The 17,581-nt window shown below is 36.1% G+C and overlaps 1 protein-coding gene across 1 annotated transcript in view; it reads right to left on the minus strand.

Moving 5' to 3' along the window:
- The window catches only part of ERP44 (endoplasmic reticulum protein 44), a 72,444-nt gene that overhangs the window by 25,468 nt on the left and 29,395 nt on the right, over window positions 1-17,581 (minus strand). The window contains exons 3-4 of the mRNA XM_010977454.3: window positions 16,589-16,628; window positions 12,286-12,401 (exon numbers count right to left, since the gene is read on the minus strand). Of these exons, the coding sequence (XP_010975756.2) occupies window positions 12,286-12,401; window positions 16,589-16,628 (156 nt within the window). The remainder of the gene's footprint in view (window positions 1-12,285; window positions 12,402-16,588; window positions 16,629-17,581) is intronic.

The following is a 17,581-nucleotide window of genomic DNA, read 5'->3' on the forward strand; positions in this document are numbered from 1 at the left end:
GAGCATATATAAATGAGATCAAGGAGAATATTTTATTCAGCAAACCACAGAAATCTGAAATAATATCAATACTTTAATATACAAGTATTTAATATTGGCATTTATCTGCTTGATCTGGGAGCTGGTACTTTTTGAAGAACACTAGTGGATACATAAGCTGTAAACCCTTTTCAACTTGACAGATTAACGAGAAAACATGCCTTTGAGGGGTTGTAAAATGGTGGGTTCTTACCTGATCAGAGAGTTAATCAGATTAAACTGGCACTACAAACTGAGGACTAAGGGTGGTTTTATAAGCAAGTAGAAGATTTTTAAGATAAACAGAAGCACTTGTTATAAGGCAGAGGCCACAAAGGCTTAGGTTTACCCTACTTACAAGAAAATCAGCCCAAAGAAATAATAAAAAGGAACTTTACCTTCCTAACTAAAAAACTCATTCAGTCCCAGCACACTACACACTGAAATGCAGCACATTATAAAATGAATTTTTGCAGTAATGTATAAAGGAAAATGTTTTTAATAAAAATGCTGTTAAAATTAGGTTAGTTTTATCAGCCAATGTTACAATGCTAGGGTCTGGAATATGAAAAACGTATTTTTAAAAGTTACTATTTCCCCCAAATATCCATCAGTAGGAGAACGGTTAAATAAAGTAAGGTACACCTGAACAATGAAGTACTATGGGCTGTTGTAAAAGGGAATGGAAAGATCTCCTTATGCTGCTAAGGAGCAATCTCCAAGATACACTGTTCAGTGAAAAGAGCCAGGTGCAGAGGACTGTGAAAGAAGTATAAAGAAGAAACTTGGAAAAGAGGTAGGAATATATATATGTATCTATGACCCCCTACAGCCTCCAAAAAACATCACCAATGGAAGAAATACAAAGAGTGGTCAGGAATGGAATTTACATCTGCCTGACTATAACTTGGTTTTATAGTTTTGACTTGGGACAAAGGAAATGCTTACTAGTAAAACAAAATTAGATTTAAAAAAATTTAATACTGTAATTGTTATTTTGAAATAAACACACACATTATAGATAAAGCAAATGAGTTATCACGCTAATGCCTTTAAGAATCAAGATTTTCGGCATAATAATAAAGATACAAATATAAAATTGAGGAAATTAAGTAAAAACCCTATAATATTTCATTTGAAGTGAAACTACTAGCAAAAACTCACAATGTGTTTTTCTCTTTCAAAAATATATGTCTAAGTTTTTCCACTGAGAGTTTCATTGGCCAATTCTACCAAGTATTTAAGGAAAAAGTAATTCCATTTCCACAAACTTTTCCTGCAAATTGAAGAGAGTGGATTACTTCTCAACTCATTCTATAAGGCCAGCATTACCCTTATACCAAAACCAGACAAAGACATAAAAAAATTACAGACCAATATACCCAATAAACAAAATTAGAGGACTTAGACACTAGTGGACCTCAACATTTACTGTAAACCTACAGGAATTGAGACAGTGTGATACTGGCATGAGGACAGACAAATAGATCAACAGAACAGAGTCCAGAAACAGACCCACCTATACATGTGGAAGTGACTTCTGACAAAGGTGAAAACAAAATCTAACTGTATACTGTTTATAAAATAAACACCTAAACATAAGGATGCAAAAATCTTGAAAGTAAAAGGATGGGGAAAAAAATGTACCATACAAAATTAATCAAAAGATATCCTGTATAGCTATATTAATAGTAAATATGTACACATTAAGGCAAAAAGCATTGCTGGAAATCAAGAAGGATCCTTCATAACAATAAAAAGTTCATTACCCAGGCAGATGGAACAATTCTGAATTTGTATGCATCAAACAAAAACCTAAAAATACATAAAGTATAAAATGACAGAACTATAAAGACAAATCTACAAACATGGTGGGAGATTATTAATACACCTCTTTTTGCAACTGATAATAATAATTAAAATTAACGAAGACACCTGAATGATTTGACACATACATGCGACACTACCCCAAAACTGCAACATACACATTCTTTGCAGGTATATATATCATATAAAAAAACAAACACATGATGAATCACAAAAAAGTCTCAACAACTTTCAAATGATTCAACTCATAATGAGAATAAAGTAACTTCTATGTGCCCATGAAACAGAGATAAACGGGAAACTGGAAAATATTCTGAACTGATAATGAAAATACATATCAGAACCTACAGCATACAGTCAAAGCATATACTTAGAATGAAATTTATAACATTAAAATGGGTATGTTTGGGGGAAAAGGCTGAAAAAGAGATATGCATTAATCTTAAAAAGTCATAAAAAGAACAACAAATTAAAAATGAAGAAGTGAATAAAAAAGTTAAAGGCAGAAATTAATAAAGTGGAAAATAAACATACAATACAAAAGAACAAAAAGGCCAAAACCTGGTTCTTTGCAAAGGCTAATAAAATTGATAAACCCATAGAGAGAATAATCTAGAAAAAAAAAAAGAGAGAAAACACAATTTCAGGAATACAGCAGAAGTCATTAACTCAGATAATAATATTATCAATAACTTTATGACAATACGTTTGGAGAGTAAGGAAGAACGGAAGAATTTCCATAATATCACAACTCACTAAACCAACAGTAGAAAATATAACTGGTCCTAAAATCATTAAGGAAACTAAATCCATAATCCACGCCTTCTCACAAAGAAAGCTCCACTCCTAGAAAGCTTTACCAGCAAGCTCTGCTAAACACTTAAGAAGCCAATAATGCTATTTACATCATTCTAGAGACTACAAAAAGAGGAGACATTTCCCAAATAATTTTATGAGATCAACATAATCTTTCTGCCAAATCCGAGAAGGAAATGATAAGAAAAGAACTTAAGATGCAAAACTTGAAAGTATTAAACTGAATTTAGCGTTAAATGCAAAAGAGAATACATCACAGTCAAACTGGACCTAGTCTAGCACGTCAGTTTAATGTTTGAAAAGCAATATAATTCACAACATTAACAGAATAAAAGAGAAAGGTTCTACTACTTCTCAAAAGCAGAAACACACTTGATAAAATCAACATTTACTCACTTAAACATTTTTGTCAAATTAGGAATAGAAGGGAACTTCCTTAATCTCATGAAGGATACCTCAATAAACAAATACCAAACAACTTGATAGTCAAACGCTAAAAGCTGTCCTGCTGAGATCAAGAAAGAAGTAAAGGTAACACTGTACTGGAGTTCTTAGAGTAATAAGAAAAAGAAATAAAGAATATATATATACGTACACGCGCACACACAAACACAATAGAAAAGAAGAAATTAGAAATGTCATTATTTACAGATGATCTTATTGGGGTCACAGAAAACTCAAAAGAGCATCTACGAAAGGCTTTCCATAGTAGGCAGCAGAAATCTATTGCTCCTGCTGGGACAAGTAGAAAAAAAACTGATTTTTTTAAAGTCACATTTTTAAAGATACCAGAGACCATGAAACCAATGAAGACTAAATGAATTGATATTCCAGAAAGGAAAGGGCCATTCCTAAGTAAGTAAGCAAAAGCTCACGTACTGGCATTTCCTTTCCTACAGGTTTCCTATGCAATATTCCTCTTGGACATTAAATCCACAATTTGTGCAGATTTAGGGCTGAGGATTACACCTCTGGGCAGAGAGAACGAGAATGCAGTGAAGCTATTCACAGTCGCCTGGGCTGGAATGGTGGACTGAAAGGGCCCTGAAATACACTGGAAGTCCCCGGAGGACATTTACTGAGTAGAGGGGTGACACAGGAAGCTGGAGACTGGGCTAGAAAGACAGAGTAAAATCTCTCATGGCCCTGTGGTGCTTAGGAGATACTAATTATACAAAGGGCCTGCATCAGCATCAGACATGCAACCAAGACGTTTGCCAGATTCTGAAGCTGCAGAGGCAAGGAAGCAACTAGATGCTGGAGAACACCATGATTTTTAAGACAAACTGGAAGAAAGGTATTGGTGACATGAGACAAATTATTAATATTCAGATTATGTAAAGAACAATAACAAAAGGAGCACCAAAAAGGTAAATGGGCTAAGATTCCAGTCAATTTATGAACGGAACACAAACGGCCAACGAACATGTCAAAACACGCTTGGCTGTAATCAAGAAGTTACAAATTAAAACTACCAGGTAACACCTTTTGCCCATCCTATTGGCAAAATAACAAAAACTTTAATTTTTTTTTTAAAAATCAGTAATATCAAGCCCTATTAAGGGAAAATATATCCTTCTACGTCCAACTTAGGTGCACATTTAATGTTAATAAGGCTAAACTAGACTAGCTGATGCCTAATTTGCCAAGGAATTTTTTTAATCCCTAAAGGATTTGACAGAAAGGGTATGAGATGGACCCAGACAGGTGATAAGCAGTCACTGAGTAGCAGAGCCAGGCTTTAAAAATATTCCCTTGGCAGTGGTAGAGAAGCAGGGAGACTAGTAAGGAAGCCACTGCAATAGTCCTGGCAGAAATAACAAGAGTCTGTTTACCAACTTAAACATTACTACCTTTATGTTGCCTTAAAATTCTAGTTATGGATAGAAAAAGATTAAATAATACTTAAAGACTATTAGAGGAATAGATGCTTGCTTGCTTAATTCTCAAACAACATCAGGCAGCAGGTATGCTGTATAATGAGGTGGCTTGTAATTATTAAGAAGCAAAAACCTTCAAATTACATTGACCAATAATCTCAGACATAAAGGTGACTTTTCATAAGCTTTGGTCAAAAGTGATTTTAAGGTAATTACAATGTGACATTTTGACAGTATAACAAAGAATGACTTAAGAGGTATAATAAACGGAGACTTTATTTTTAACAGGATGGATCAAATGTTAAAATGGATGTCAAAGGAATTAAAAATTTCAGAAGGTTAACAGCTCGCTGATTGGAAAATTACCACGTACTTTTGCTTCAGTGGTCACTTACTTTCCCTTGATGGGCTCTGCCTGCCATCCCGCCTGCCTAATGCCCAGCAGGGTTCCAAATGGGGAAACTGCCTCCCGCTCTTGTCTCAGCAATGTCCCTCCCTGCTATGATTATCCACGACTGGTAACAGATGAGACAGATAATTTCAACAGGAAGGTCTTACGGTTTTCCTGGTTCTAGGATAAGGATCACTGCTGCCTATGTTCCCTTTCCCATTCCCAAACCATGCTTCCTCACAATGTGGAAATTCACACAAAATCAAAAACCCCACAACGAAATAAGACCCTGAACAGAAAAATTACAAAGCCTAGAAGCTTACTCAGGATTCAGACTAAACCTGCTCATCCAAGTTCTGTTTTATGCACATGAAATCCTCACTGTATATTTTCTTCTTCCCTTTTTTTTTTACTGAAATATAGTTGATTTATAACATTGCATCAGTTTAACATGTTGATTTAATACATTAAGCAATATTACAATATGATTGTCACTGTAGTGTCAGCTAGCACTTGTATCACTTTACATAATTATCATTTCTTTTTTGTGGTGGGAATAATTAAGATCCAGTCTCTTAGCAAATTTGATATTAATACAATAATTGTTTATAATTATTTTCCTATTCTTAATGCCTTATTTGTGTATAGCTCTTATATAAAAACTTCTCAGTTTCTAAGATGAAAGGTTCAAGTTGCATTGGAAGGCAGACAGGTAAGAGTAACTGGTATTTAGGAGCATGTGCTGCCTAATTCAAGGACAATTAAAAAGTACTTTCCTAAAAATGCTAGAGGGAGACAATGTTCTGCACTGACCAGTAAATAACATATGAATGTCTCTTGCTGAGTGCCATACAGCCTCTAGCCACTGGAGGTCAGCAGAGAACCTAGTCCCACCAGGGGCAGATTGATGGGACTTTGTAAATCTAAGGCAGCAGGACCACCTGGGAGAGTCATGAAATCTCCCCAAAGGAAGAGGCTGCATAAGATAAGATCGTGATGAGATCATGATCCATAGTTGAACCAAAGGTAAGTTTAAGTGTGTGTGTGTGTACAGAAATTGTGAAAAACAAAGACAATTACAAAAAAGAAAACAAGAACCATTTGTAATCCAACCACCACTGGGGAAAACCACTATTAACATATTGGTTATATCTTGCTCACTTTGAGTGAAGTTACTTAACTAGCAGTGACATGTTTCAATTGAGAAAAAAATTAACTCTGAGGTTTTAGTTAAATAGTAAAGTGCCAGCATCAATATTTGCAGAATGGGTATTAGCAGCTTGGAAGAAAATCCTAGAAAGAGTAGAGTAACACTCTCTAATCAAGATTTTTACCAAAACTCTTACTGGCACAGGAGATGATATTGTGTGGAAAACACAAAAATCAGTGACTCAGAATTGGAAAGTGATTGCACAAAAGTCAGATTCTGAATGTGAAACTGTTTCAGAATTACTTGAACAAATTTATTTCCCTTTTCAGGTACACAGATTGATGATGACAAAAAAAAAAAAATCTGTATCTAAGTGATTCTAAAATAGTTCTTATTAAGAGTTACCCTGTGATCTAGCAATCCCATTCCTGTGCATATATCCGGAAAAAGCAAAAACTCTAATTCAAAAAGATACATGCATTCCAATGTTCATAGTAGCAGTATTTACAATAGTCAAGACATGGAAGCAACCTAAGTGTCCATCGACAGATGATTGGATAAAGCTGTGATATGTATGTGTGTGTATACCATACATATAAACACACACACACACACACACACACACACACACACACACACACACACACACAAAGGAATACTACTCAGCCATAAAAAAGAATGAATGCCATTTGCAGCAACATAAATGGATACAGAGATTATTATACTAAGTGAAGTCAGATAAAGAAAGACAAATATATGATACCACTTATATGTGGAATCTAAAATAAATAATACAAAGGAATTTATTTATAAAACAGAAATAGACTCACAGACTTAGAAAAACAAACTCATGGTTACCAGAGGGAAAGACAGGGGGAGGATAAATTAGGAGTTTGGGATTAACAGATATACACTACTATATGTAAGACAGATAAACTCCAAGGTCCTACTGTATAGCACAATAAACTATATTTAATTTCTTGTAATAACCTATAATGGAAAATCTGAAAAAGAATATATATATATAAAAAACTGAATCACTTTGCTGTATACTTGAAACCAACACAACACTGTACATCAACTACACTTCAATTAAAAAATTAAAATAAAATTAAATAAAATAGTTCTTATGACAGACATAAAGACCCTAAGTGATATGAAAGCACTGCGTTATAGTGCAATTTTTCTGTTTTTTTTTTCAGTTATAGATAAGTACGCCTTATAACCAGTGATGTAAGATGTGATGCAATACTGTAAAAAATACTTTATCATATTGTTGAGAGATAATGAGATAACCTATTTAAAGCACTTAATATAGTACCTACAAAACTAACAGTTCATAAACGCTGGCTACTATTTATCCATCCATCTAGTCAACAACTATAAATGAACACCTATTATTTGGTACCAATCCAGTGCTAAGGATAAAGGGGTTAAAAACAAAACAAAACAAAACAAGGTCCCTGCTCTTACAGAGCCTACATTTTATCATTATTATTAGCATTACTACCACTGCTGCTGCTACTTCTAATTGTTTCCACAGACTAAAATCTTAAATGAAATTCTTAAAACTCTTAATGTATAATACATGTAATGTACCAAAAAGATGTGCAAGTTTGGATTCCCTAAGAACAGAATAAAAGAAACCCTCTATAATAATCCAACAATAAATGTATCTTCACCAGAGATGCAGCAATTCCTTTATGGGCGCTCCAGATGGGAGAAACTAAAAGGGCAACTGTCAGATCTGTGACAAATATGCAACCTGGTCCTCTGCAGGATAAGTGGGGACTCAGGGCCATCACAGGACATAAATGCCCTCTGGGTGGTGGGAAGAGGCTGTTCCTCAATGTGTCTCTTGATTCTGTTTCTTTAACTACCCTGACTGCCTTTTCCTTTTTCTCTTCCTCTACTTCTCTTCTACTTTGTCTGTTCCCTACATTAAATACAACAAATGGAGAAGTTAGGGGCTTAGGAGGCAAACTACATTTTACCACTAGATGAGGGTTATTCAAGCTACAAGCTTTACACTGGAATTTCAAGAATTATATCTAAGCTTAAATAGTCGGAAGCTTCCCGATGTCACTCCAGCATCAGCCTGAGTTTAAAATTATTTCCTACAGTTCCCAACTCTTTTGGGGGGGGGGGGGGGGTAAGTAGGGCAGGGGGATCAAAGCAGGTGCATCCAGCTCATATACAGAAACACAAGGGCTAACTGAGTGAAACTATCCCGTTATATCCACTCTTGCCTCTTCCCTTCTCCAATTCCAAGTTCTCAGCCCGCTTACCAGAACCTTTCAACAAAGAGAGTCCTAGGAAGGGCATACAGAGAAGTGAGATAAAGGAAGGGAAGAAGGCACTCCATGGGATGGGGCTGGTGGAAGAAGGAGACAGAAGGAAACGCAGGCGGCAACCCTACAATTATGTACTGAGATGGGTTTCCCTGACCAACTAGTAAACTGGCGTGGAGGACAACTGCCAAAGAATTCCCACTGCGTTCTAAGTAATGAGTACCTGCATTGTCTCCCACAGGGACTCCTTTGAAAATACTCACTTGGAATGTTTTACGAAAATTAGTGCAACTACATTTTTATATTGATATATAATTATTTTGTTTGTTTCTTCACTTTATGGTCTCACCACATCCTCAATTCTTTATCAGGGCTGATAAAGAAAAAAAACTGCATTGGCAGAAATTCCCAAATGCAAGACAATATCAAGATTTGTGGCCAAGATAGACAGTAAACTAAAATTCACAACTAAATTCAGCTCAATTTGAGCTTACAAAATATTAAGAAGCAACATACAGTCTTTAAAGATTTAAAAAATTCAATGCAAGCAAAGGAAGGCTCATTCATTTTGCCACATTAACTTCTTCCAAGAACCTCTGTTGGGTTACATGAAGTCTTTTGCACTTATTGATGGGATAGGCTGGTTTTCCCTATTTTAGCTACTGATGGGATTTATTCTGTTTCTGAACATTAAGCTATCTTCGTGTTACCAGCAGAAATTCTACTTGGTAATGAGAGAATATTCACAAAGGGCACATCTACCTCCCACAGTACCTGGTGGTAAGGCAGAGATGCTACTGTCCAGGAGACAGCAACGTATGAGAGAAGGCAGTTCACGGCCAACAAAATGGCTTCAACTGCCATCCCTGCTCATCACAGGGGGTTTTCACTGAAAAATCGAAACAGCCACAGAAAAAACCAGGGCTCTAAGTATTCCTCAAAATGCCAGTAAAAGTCCATTCAAGGAAATTCTTTTAAAATTCAATGATCATGTTGAAGGTCATCTATCATAGTGAAAATAAACAGAAATTACAATCAACAGTATCACAGTACACTTGTACAGTACAGATTTCAAGCTTCTTCCACACATATTTTCACAAAAACTCTAATGCAACAAGGCCCTCTTCCCTGCTCTTTTCTTAAACAAAGACAAATTACAGGTTCAGTGCCTTTTTATACCAACTTTCTATTTTGAAGACTTTCAAACCTACAGAAAAGATGAAAAGTAATATAATGAGCACCTGTACGCCCTCACCTGGACTTAACATTTTCCTGCATTTGGTTACCACGTTTCTCTTTCTCACCACACACACATACATGAATCCTGAAACAAGTTCAGTGATTTTTTTTAAAGTAACTTGCCCAACGGTATATGACTTAGTAAGCAGTAGGCCTCTAGTACAACAAAGAACAAAGGATTCTATCTTAGTAGAGGGTTGGGCCACACAGTATAGAAACAATAATAATAATATAAAAAATAGATAAACAACAAGGTCCTACTGCATAGCACAGGGAACGACATTCAACATCTTATAATAACAGATAACAAAAAAGAATATGAAAAGGAATATATATATATATATGTGTGTAACTGAATCACTAGGCTGCACACCAGAAACTAACACAACATTGGAAACTGACTATACTTCAATTTAAAAAAAAAAAAAAGAAAAAAAGAAACGGTAATAACAAACAATAATACCACATATATGTAATTACATTTTAACAGAAAGCAGTCCCATGGTCCCCTGAGGATTGATGAGGGGAGAGAGGGACCACAAAGGAGCACAAGCAAAATTTTGGGGATGACAGATATGTTGATATCTTGACTGTGATCATGGTTTCACAGGTTCATACATGTGTCAAAACATTAAATTGTATAATTCAAGCTTGTGCAGTTTATTATATGTCAATTATATTTCAATCAACCTCTTTAAAAAAAAAAAAAGTAAATCCAACCAAAGAACTATCTGCCTAACAGGCATTTATCTCCAGATCACAGGACTCTTAAAGTCCTTCTAGTCCAAAATCTCCACAATTCAACCAGCATGTAAGGGGTTACCCAAAGTACAGTCTGTCATACCAGCTCTAAAGAGAGAGTGGAAAATATGAACAAAGCATCAATAAGGATTTCATAATGTTACTTTTAAAAAGTGAACAATTAACAGAGAAAAAATATTTAGGGAGAATACACAATGTCTCAGACATAAGTTTCATTAATAAAAAACTAATTCTGTACATCTCTCTGGTAGATCAAAAAAATCTTAACTATGATTAGAGAACCTGATTACTAGAAATGATGTCATATTTATCTCAAATGTCCCCTGCTAATGTTAATCTGTTTAGAAGGAGAATAAATGATATTTATGGTTCAAGAATAGTTACTTTTTCTTCCCAATGACTGCAAGCTTGAGAGCATAATTTCAGATTTTTCTAGCCCAAATTCAGTGAAAGTAGGGGCTACTGTCTGCACTGTAGTATCTAATTAAATACATAAAGAATAGAAAGATTTGAATAAAAGCCCACACCAAAAACATCCTGTTCTCTGCCAGTGAAAGGTGGGAGGAAAGATCCAGAAAGCAGTGTGGAAATGCAATCCATGCTTGCACTGACAACTTCTACTGCCCCCTTCATCCTATCCAGTTGGGAACCTCAGCAGAAAGAAATGTGGGGTGTGGCTCAGAAGATTTGGAAATGTTCTGCTGTTAGCCACTTCTGCATAGCACAGGGCTTTACCAGAAAATCCCCAAAATGTTTGTGGAATTGAATAGAAAACAAGCAAGTCTGTGAAGGAATCCGGTCAGGAGATCTGGATTCTAAGCCTGTGGTGACTAGACATTAAGCTGTATGACACGATTTCCATTTCCTCAACTGCAAAATGAAAAGTAGCACGTACACACACACACACACACACATTCTATCTGTTAGGTGAAGTGTAAAGGACAGGAAATTTGCAGAATGGGAGTGTTCTGTACTCAGGCCAACTTACCAATAACTCTATGCAACAAGCTTTCAATGAGGAATCTTTGTCTCCCAGAAACTATCAGATGTTTGAAATTCAGAGATTAGAGTTCTTTGGTCTCCATTTAAAAGGGAGCATTAAAAACAAAGAAAAGAAAGTAGTTCCCGCCTTTGAAGAAGTGACATTGCAATCGGTGAGACAACTAAGACCCAATGAAGCAGAACCACCTAGTGCCATGGGTTTGGTGCCATGAGAGCGTTAAGTTCAAGGGTAATGGCAGCACTCAGGAGGAAACCCCACTGCAAGCAAACTAGTCCAAGCTGGAGGAATCTGTCATGTGTACAGAAAACCATGAGGATTTTCATAGAGAAAGCACCACTGGGACAAGCATAATCCAAGAGGCAGGATTTTAAGTGAGTTTAACCTAAGTTTCTCAACACTCTCAGCAATTATCATCAGTAGCTACAGCAAATCACACTTCAAAGATGGTCTAAGCCAATCTTAGTAGAATCTTTTAAAGAATAGAAACACAAAAAACTCCAAGATTGTTTTATTTTAAATGACTACAAATGGTATTTTTGCATGATTCTAAGACTAACAGAAATCTTTTACTTTTCTAAAACTGTATTTCAATTTTATTTATTGATTTTGGTGTTTGCTTTGGTTAAAAAAAATGCTAGTTATGATATATTACCTGTATGCTTGCCCTAGTATATTTTAATGGAAAAATTTTCTTAATCCTACACACAGGCAAAATGGAAAATAGTGTTGTAAGTACATAAAGATTAAATATTAACATTTTAACCAAGGTCACTAGAACATTTCTGGCTTGTTCTCTACTGAAAGCAGAGCATTTAAAAAAAAAAAGAAAAAAAAAGTGTGTGTGTGTCTGTGTGTAGGAGGGATGGGGGTGGGACAGTTTCTTCCAGACTTCCTACTGAGGTACTTACAGTGCTGATCACAATCAACTCTGGCAAACACTACTTGATTTTCATTTGGATACTCTTCCTTAATGACATTAGAAGCTTCCTCAAAAATTGGGTGCAACATCTGGCTGAAACGACACCTATACACAGAGAAGAATACAAATTAAAACTGAAAGGCAGAAGCAATAAAATTTTATTTCAGTTATCATCCATTCACATTTAGTATATGTATAGTAAACAGCTTTTGACACAATCACATTGTTAATTTAGGGATCCTGGTGTCATTCATTGGAGGTGAAGACAATTTTGAATTCAAATACTACTTCAATTCAAAGACTGCACAAATCATTAAAAGATTTTAGTTTTTTCCACCTGAAGAAAATGGCCAATATTACGGAGCACAAAGCTAAAGATCTCTCACAGAGGCAATGAAACAAGTCGGAAATAAGCCCTCTAAGATTTATCTACTTGGGTCTGTAACTACTGAGATTCAGACATTTATAAAAGCAATTGGCTTTTATAAGTAATAAACATATTTTTAGACGACTACAAAATCTTTAAAATGGTAAGTTTATTGCATATATTAGACCGACTGACCTGCCAAGTTCAATCAAATCTCATAGGCAAGTAAGCATGTTAAATAAATAAGTTGTATGAAAATGATATATAGAATATAGTGAACTGATTCCCCTCAAAATTTACCTCTGGTTAAAATGGGCTTTTGTATCCATAAACTATTAAATATACTAAGTTCAGGAGCAAAATTTTTAAATTTCTAAAAGAGACTTCCTGTCCAGTTTCCTTTGTCTGTTGTTTTTGTTTTGTTTTCACTTTTAAAAAGGGGCACAAACCCCACAATATTCCAGAAACTTGATACTTCTAATTCTGGCTGCACCTTAATCAGGCCAACCACTTCACGAACATGTTCTGCGGGTCATTAAAGGGAACTGATAAGAAAGAGGAGAATCAGAATCAGCACACAAGCAGCTGGGCTAGAATGGTCATTCTCACATGAAAAAGACCATTTTGTTAACAACAACAACAAAAAAGTATAATTGCTACTACTGCTTCCAGAGCCCTTTTCCACCAAAAAATTTACTTAAATGAGGCCTGTGAACTTTTTAATCCACATGTGACTAGGTCACACATATTAACTGTAAGTCAACAAAAATATAAAGCCTGTGAGAGATACACATTTCTTTATACTTCCTATTTCTTTTTGTATATAACTCTCCTAGCCCACACACCTGACTTCCTAAGGAGATGCCCCAGAATATACCAAGAAGACACAACCTGCATCTTCAATCTCTTGCTTTCAAGTGGTTCTTTCCTCTTTTAGCATTCTGAAATCTCTCCCATCTGGGACAGGTAGGGGGAGTCTGCGGACATCAGGGACCATGTCTTATTTGACTACATATTCTAATAAGCATTTCAGTAGATGTCTGTTAAATGAATAAACTGATAGAATGGAGGAAGTGGAGAAGTTAGGACTGCAGATCTGTGGGTTCTGACAGTCTGCTACAGAAAGGGTTCTGGAGGGCTAGGGAGGCAAGGGGTAGGGATTGATTAACGGTTTCTTGTAGAAGTAGGATATGGCCTAGTAAAGAATCAATGGACAGGCTCCTGGCTTGAGGGCAAAGATAAAGACATATGATAAGGGCTCCCTTCTGGATTGTCCAGGTTGCTGCCCAGTAAGCGCTGAAGCTCAGGCTCACGTTTAAAACAGAGTCAGTTTTAATACCAAAAGGTGAAAGGGGAAGATGATGGAAAAATTCAGTTGCAATATTACTGTACCTTCATACAAATGGAAAGTTACATTTATAAAGGTAACATAACGAAAGCAAATTTATCTATTAAAAGTGCCTTAAGATTCATGTGAATCCAATCTGCAATCTGGTGCTTGAATCAACCCTTTCTAAATCAACCAAATGGGTGAAAGTCTTTGCAGGAACAATTTAGGGGCATTTACTAGGATAACCTAGTAGGGAAAAAAAATAAAAGCTTTGGAGTTTAACATAGCTGAGTTTAAATCCCAGTTCCACCACTTAGTAGCTGTATGACCTTTCTTTTTCTTTGGGGGGGGGGGGTTGTTGTTGTTGTTTATATATGTAAATTTTTTTTATTGAGTTATAGTCAGTTTACAATGTTGTGTCAATTTCTGGTGTACTGTATGAACTTTCTGAACCTCAATTTCCTCAACTTAAAATGGAAAGAATAACACCTACCTACAGGGTAGTTCTGAGCATTAAAAACAATGTATGTAAAGAGCCTGGCACACGAGAGCATTATTAAGTTCCTATCAGGGTTTATTGTCCTCTGAAATGTATTTTTAGGCAGCTCTGTTAGAGAATTTATCCTTAAGTCATGCCATATCCATAACTTCGAAAGGCAACTCAGAATCTAGCCTTTGAGGCTACACAGTGTAACTCTATGTCCTACGGTCAACTACCTAAGTTTTTTTCAGTTGAACAAAAGAGTATTAATTCATGAACAACTCCAGGTATTCTTTGGGTAATATGCTTCCTAAGTAGCTGCAGTTAGTCCACATTTCCAATTCACTTTTTACAACAAGGTCGGGGGCATGTTCTATTTCTTTCTTACAGCACAGAAAATCCCGCCACCGAGATAACAGCATTCTAGTGTTAACTCTGCCACAATTTAGTCAGGTGGCCTCAGGAAAATACCTTATTCCTCTGGATCTCAGTTTTATTTTTAAAGACTAGAAAATCTTCTACCAAATAATGTTATATCTGGACAATCCCAGCTTACCTTGGAAAATGCTCTTTTGTTATACGTTTTATAAATTGTATTGTCTCTGTATATCTCTAATAGTTCACTGAAGTTCTTCAAATACAAATACTATACATCATTCACCCAGGAAATATTATGTACTTATCTGCCAAGCATTATGCCAAGTGTTTGGGGATTCATGTTGAAAAAAGATAGATACGGTAACTTTTCACAAAGCTAATAATATAGTAGGGAGCCACAAACTAAACCATAGCATACAAGTGTTATGACTGGGTAAGTATGGGGTGTTATCAGAAGATATAAAAAGGGATCCTAACCTGACTTGGGAGCAGGGGTAGGGGTACTGATTAGGAAGGCGACCTGGAGAAACTAGCATCTAATCTAAGACTTGAAAGATGATTAAGACTTAACCAGGTAAATAAACAGGTGAGAGAAGAGAGATCCATTCAGAGAAAACACCATGAGTAAAGGTCCCGTGATGAAAGAGTATGGAATATTACAGAAACTGAAAGACATTCAGTACCCCTGGAACAGAATGTGGGAGTGGAGAGAGCTAAGTTACAGAGCTGCAGAGGTAGGAAGGGACCAGGTCATCAGGGGCCTCTTAGGCCAAGGTAAGGGACTTTCTAAAGGTATTGGAAAACCATTTAAGGGTTTTAAGATGAGGTGTAAACTAATTCAATCTGCACTTTAGAAAAGACTACTCCAGCTTACTTTGCAGAGAATAGAATGGAGACACATAGGTCTAGAGGCACAGGAAATAAATTAGAGACTGTCACAGGAATCTGGGTAAATTGCAGGACTATGGCCTGAAGTAGGGTAGTGGCAGCTAGTAGGTAGTAAGCCTCAAAGCGCCCCATTAGATACAGACCGTCTAGGAAGAAGGATTATGTGAGTGTTTCTAACTTCTCTCCAGCTGAAGCCCCCTTCTTTCTATCCCCACACCACATTCCTGAACATCTGCTACATAGTATGTCCTTGTTCTAGATGCTGGGAATACTAAGTAAGACATTATCTCTGCCCTCAAAACTGTTTGCTGGGCACAAAGATGAAAGACAAAACAATGTAGTAAGAAAAGAATGCAGTACACAGGGACTGCATGAACACACAAGACAGAATCCAAGTCAGACAGGGAAAAGAGTAAAGGCTTCCTACAAGTAGTAGTAGACGGTACATATTAAAAAAATCAACATTATTTTTCCTTCTAAATTTGCCACACCCACATCCTCACCTCTAAACACTGCCCTACGTCCTCAGTCAAGACAAATACAGAATCCCAGTATGTACTCTTGTGAGGGACAGAGAGAAATCTGAGTTTTTATGTTACCTGCTTTTAAGATGCGGGATAATGGAATCAGGTATATTTCTCTCTTAAAACAAATGCTCACCAAATTAGTCTACTTTATTTGTGAATGAACCTTAATTGATTTTGGGTGTGGACTATTGCCTCACAAAAGAAAGAGGCTTCCCCATTCACCCCTTCCTAGCAAAGAAAAAACACCTTTAGCAAGTTAAAAAAACAAAACAAAACCCTAATTGATGCACTCCCCCCTCAGAAAAGTAAGATATTACTTACCAATCAGCATAAAAATTTACTAAAGCAACATCAGCATTGTCTGAAATTAAAAAACAAAACCAAACAACCTAAGTTATTTGTGTCTACAAAATTTTGACAAGACTAAAGATACAGTTTTCCATCATTAAAAGCCCACTAAATATACACAATAACAATTAAATTACTTCTCAGAAACCCATACATAGAGTCACAGATGGCGCTGTACAATTTGTGGGAGTCCCTGTTCCATCTTAATATCTTCGCTGAGTGAATACAAAACAAAAGGAGAGTCAACCCCAGATTAGGTAAGTAAGTTACAAAATAGCCTACTCTCTTAAAAAATTAAGTGGAATGATCCAGATTTTAATAATCCATTTTTGGACCTTCCATATTCATAAATAACTGAGAATTAGCTCTGCAAATAAAATCCAATTTCAGAGAACAGACCTGTATAACTAAGCTATTTCTAAAACTCAGATGTCCCATCTAGTTGCAACAAGTAACCTGTAACAGCATTGTGTAAGATGTACTTTTTCTGGTTCCTCCCCATTTAACAGTTATTCTCTGTTGCAAAAAATAACTTAGTATCATTTGCATATCCAGATGTGAAGACATGAAAAAAAAAATCTGTTCCTTTTGCCTAAACTTAACACAGAGAAGCTTAAATAAACACCTCAGTACTCACACACACACACACACACACACACAAAACTCCCCCCCACACAAAGATATTCTAAAATTTGAAAGATGAAAGGAGTGAGGATATGTAAGTTTCAATTCTCTTTTTCCTTTTTTACCTTCAAAGCACTTTTTATCCACTTGCTATTCACTCTAAAGCAGTGTGGTTCACAAAATGTGAGCCCTGGGACCAGAAGCGCCAGCATCACGCTGGAACTTGTAGAAATGTTAATTCTTAGGTGGGGTCTAGCAGTTCCTGATCAGAAACTAGGGGGCAGGCTTAGCGGTACAGGTATTATTAAGTCCTCCAGGTGATGCTGATGCATGCTAAAGCTT

This window comes from Camelus dromedarius, chromosome 10 (assembly GCF_036321535.1).
Source record: "Camelus dromedarius isolate mCamDro1 chromosome 10, mCamDro1.pat, whole genome shotgun sequence".
NCBI lineage: Eukaryota > Metazoa > Chordata > Mammalia > Artiodactyla > Camelidae > Camelus > Camelus dromedarius.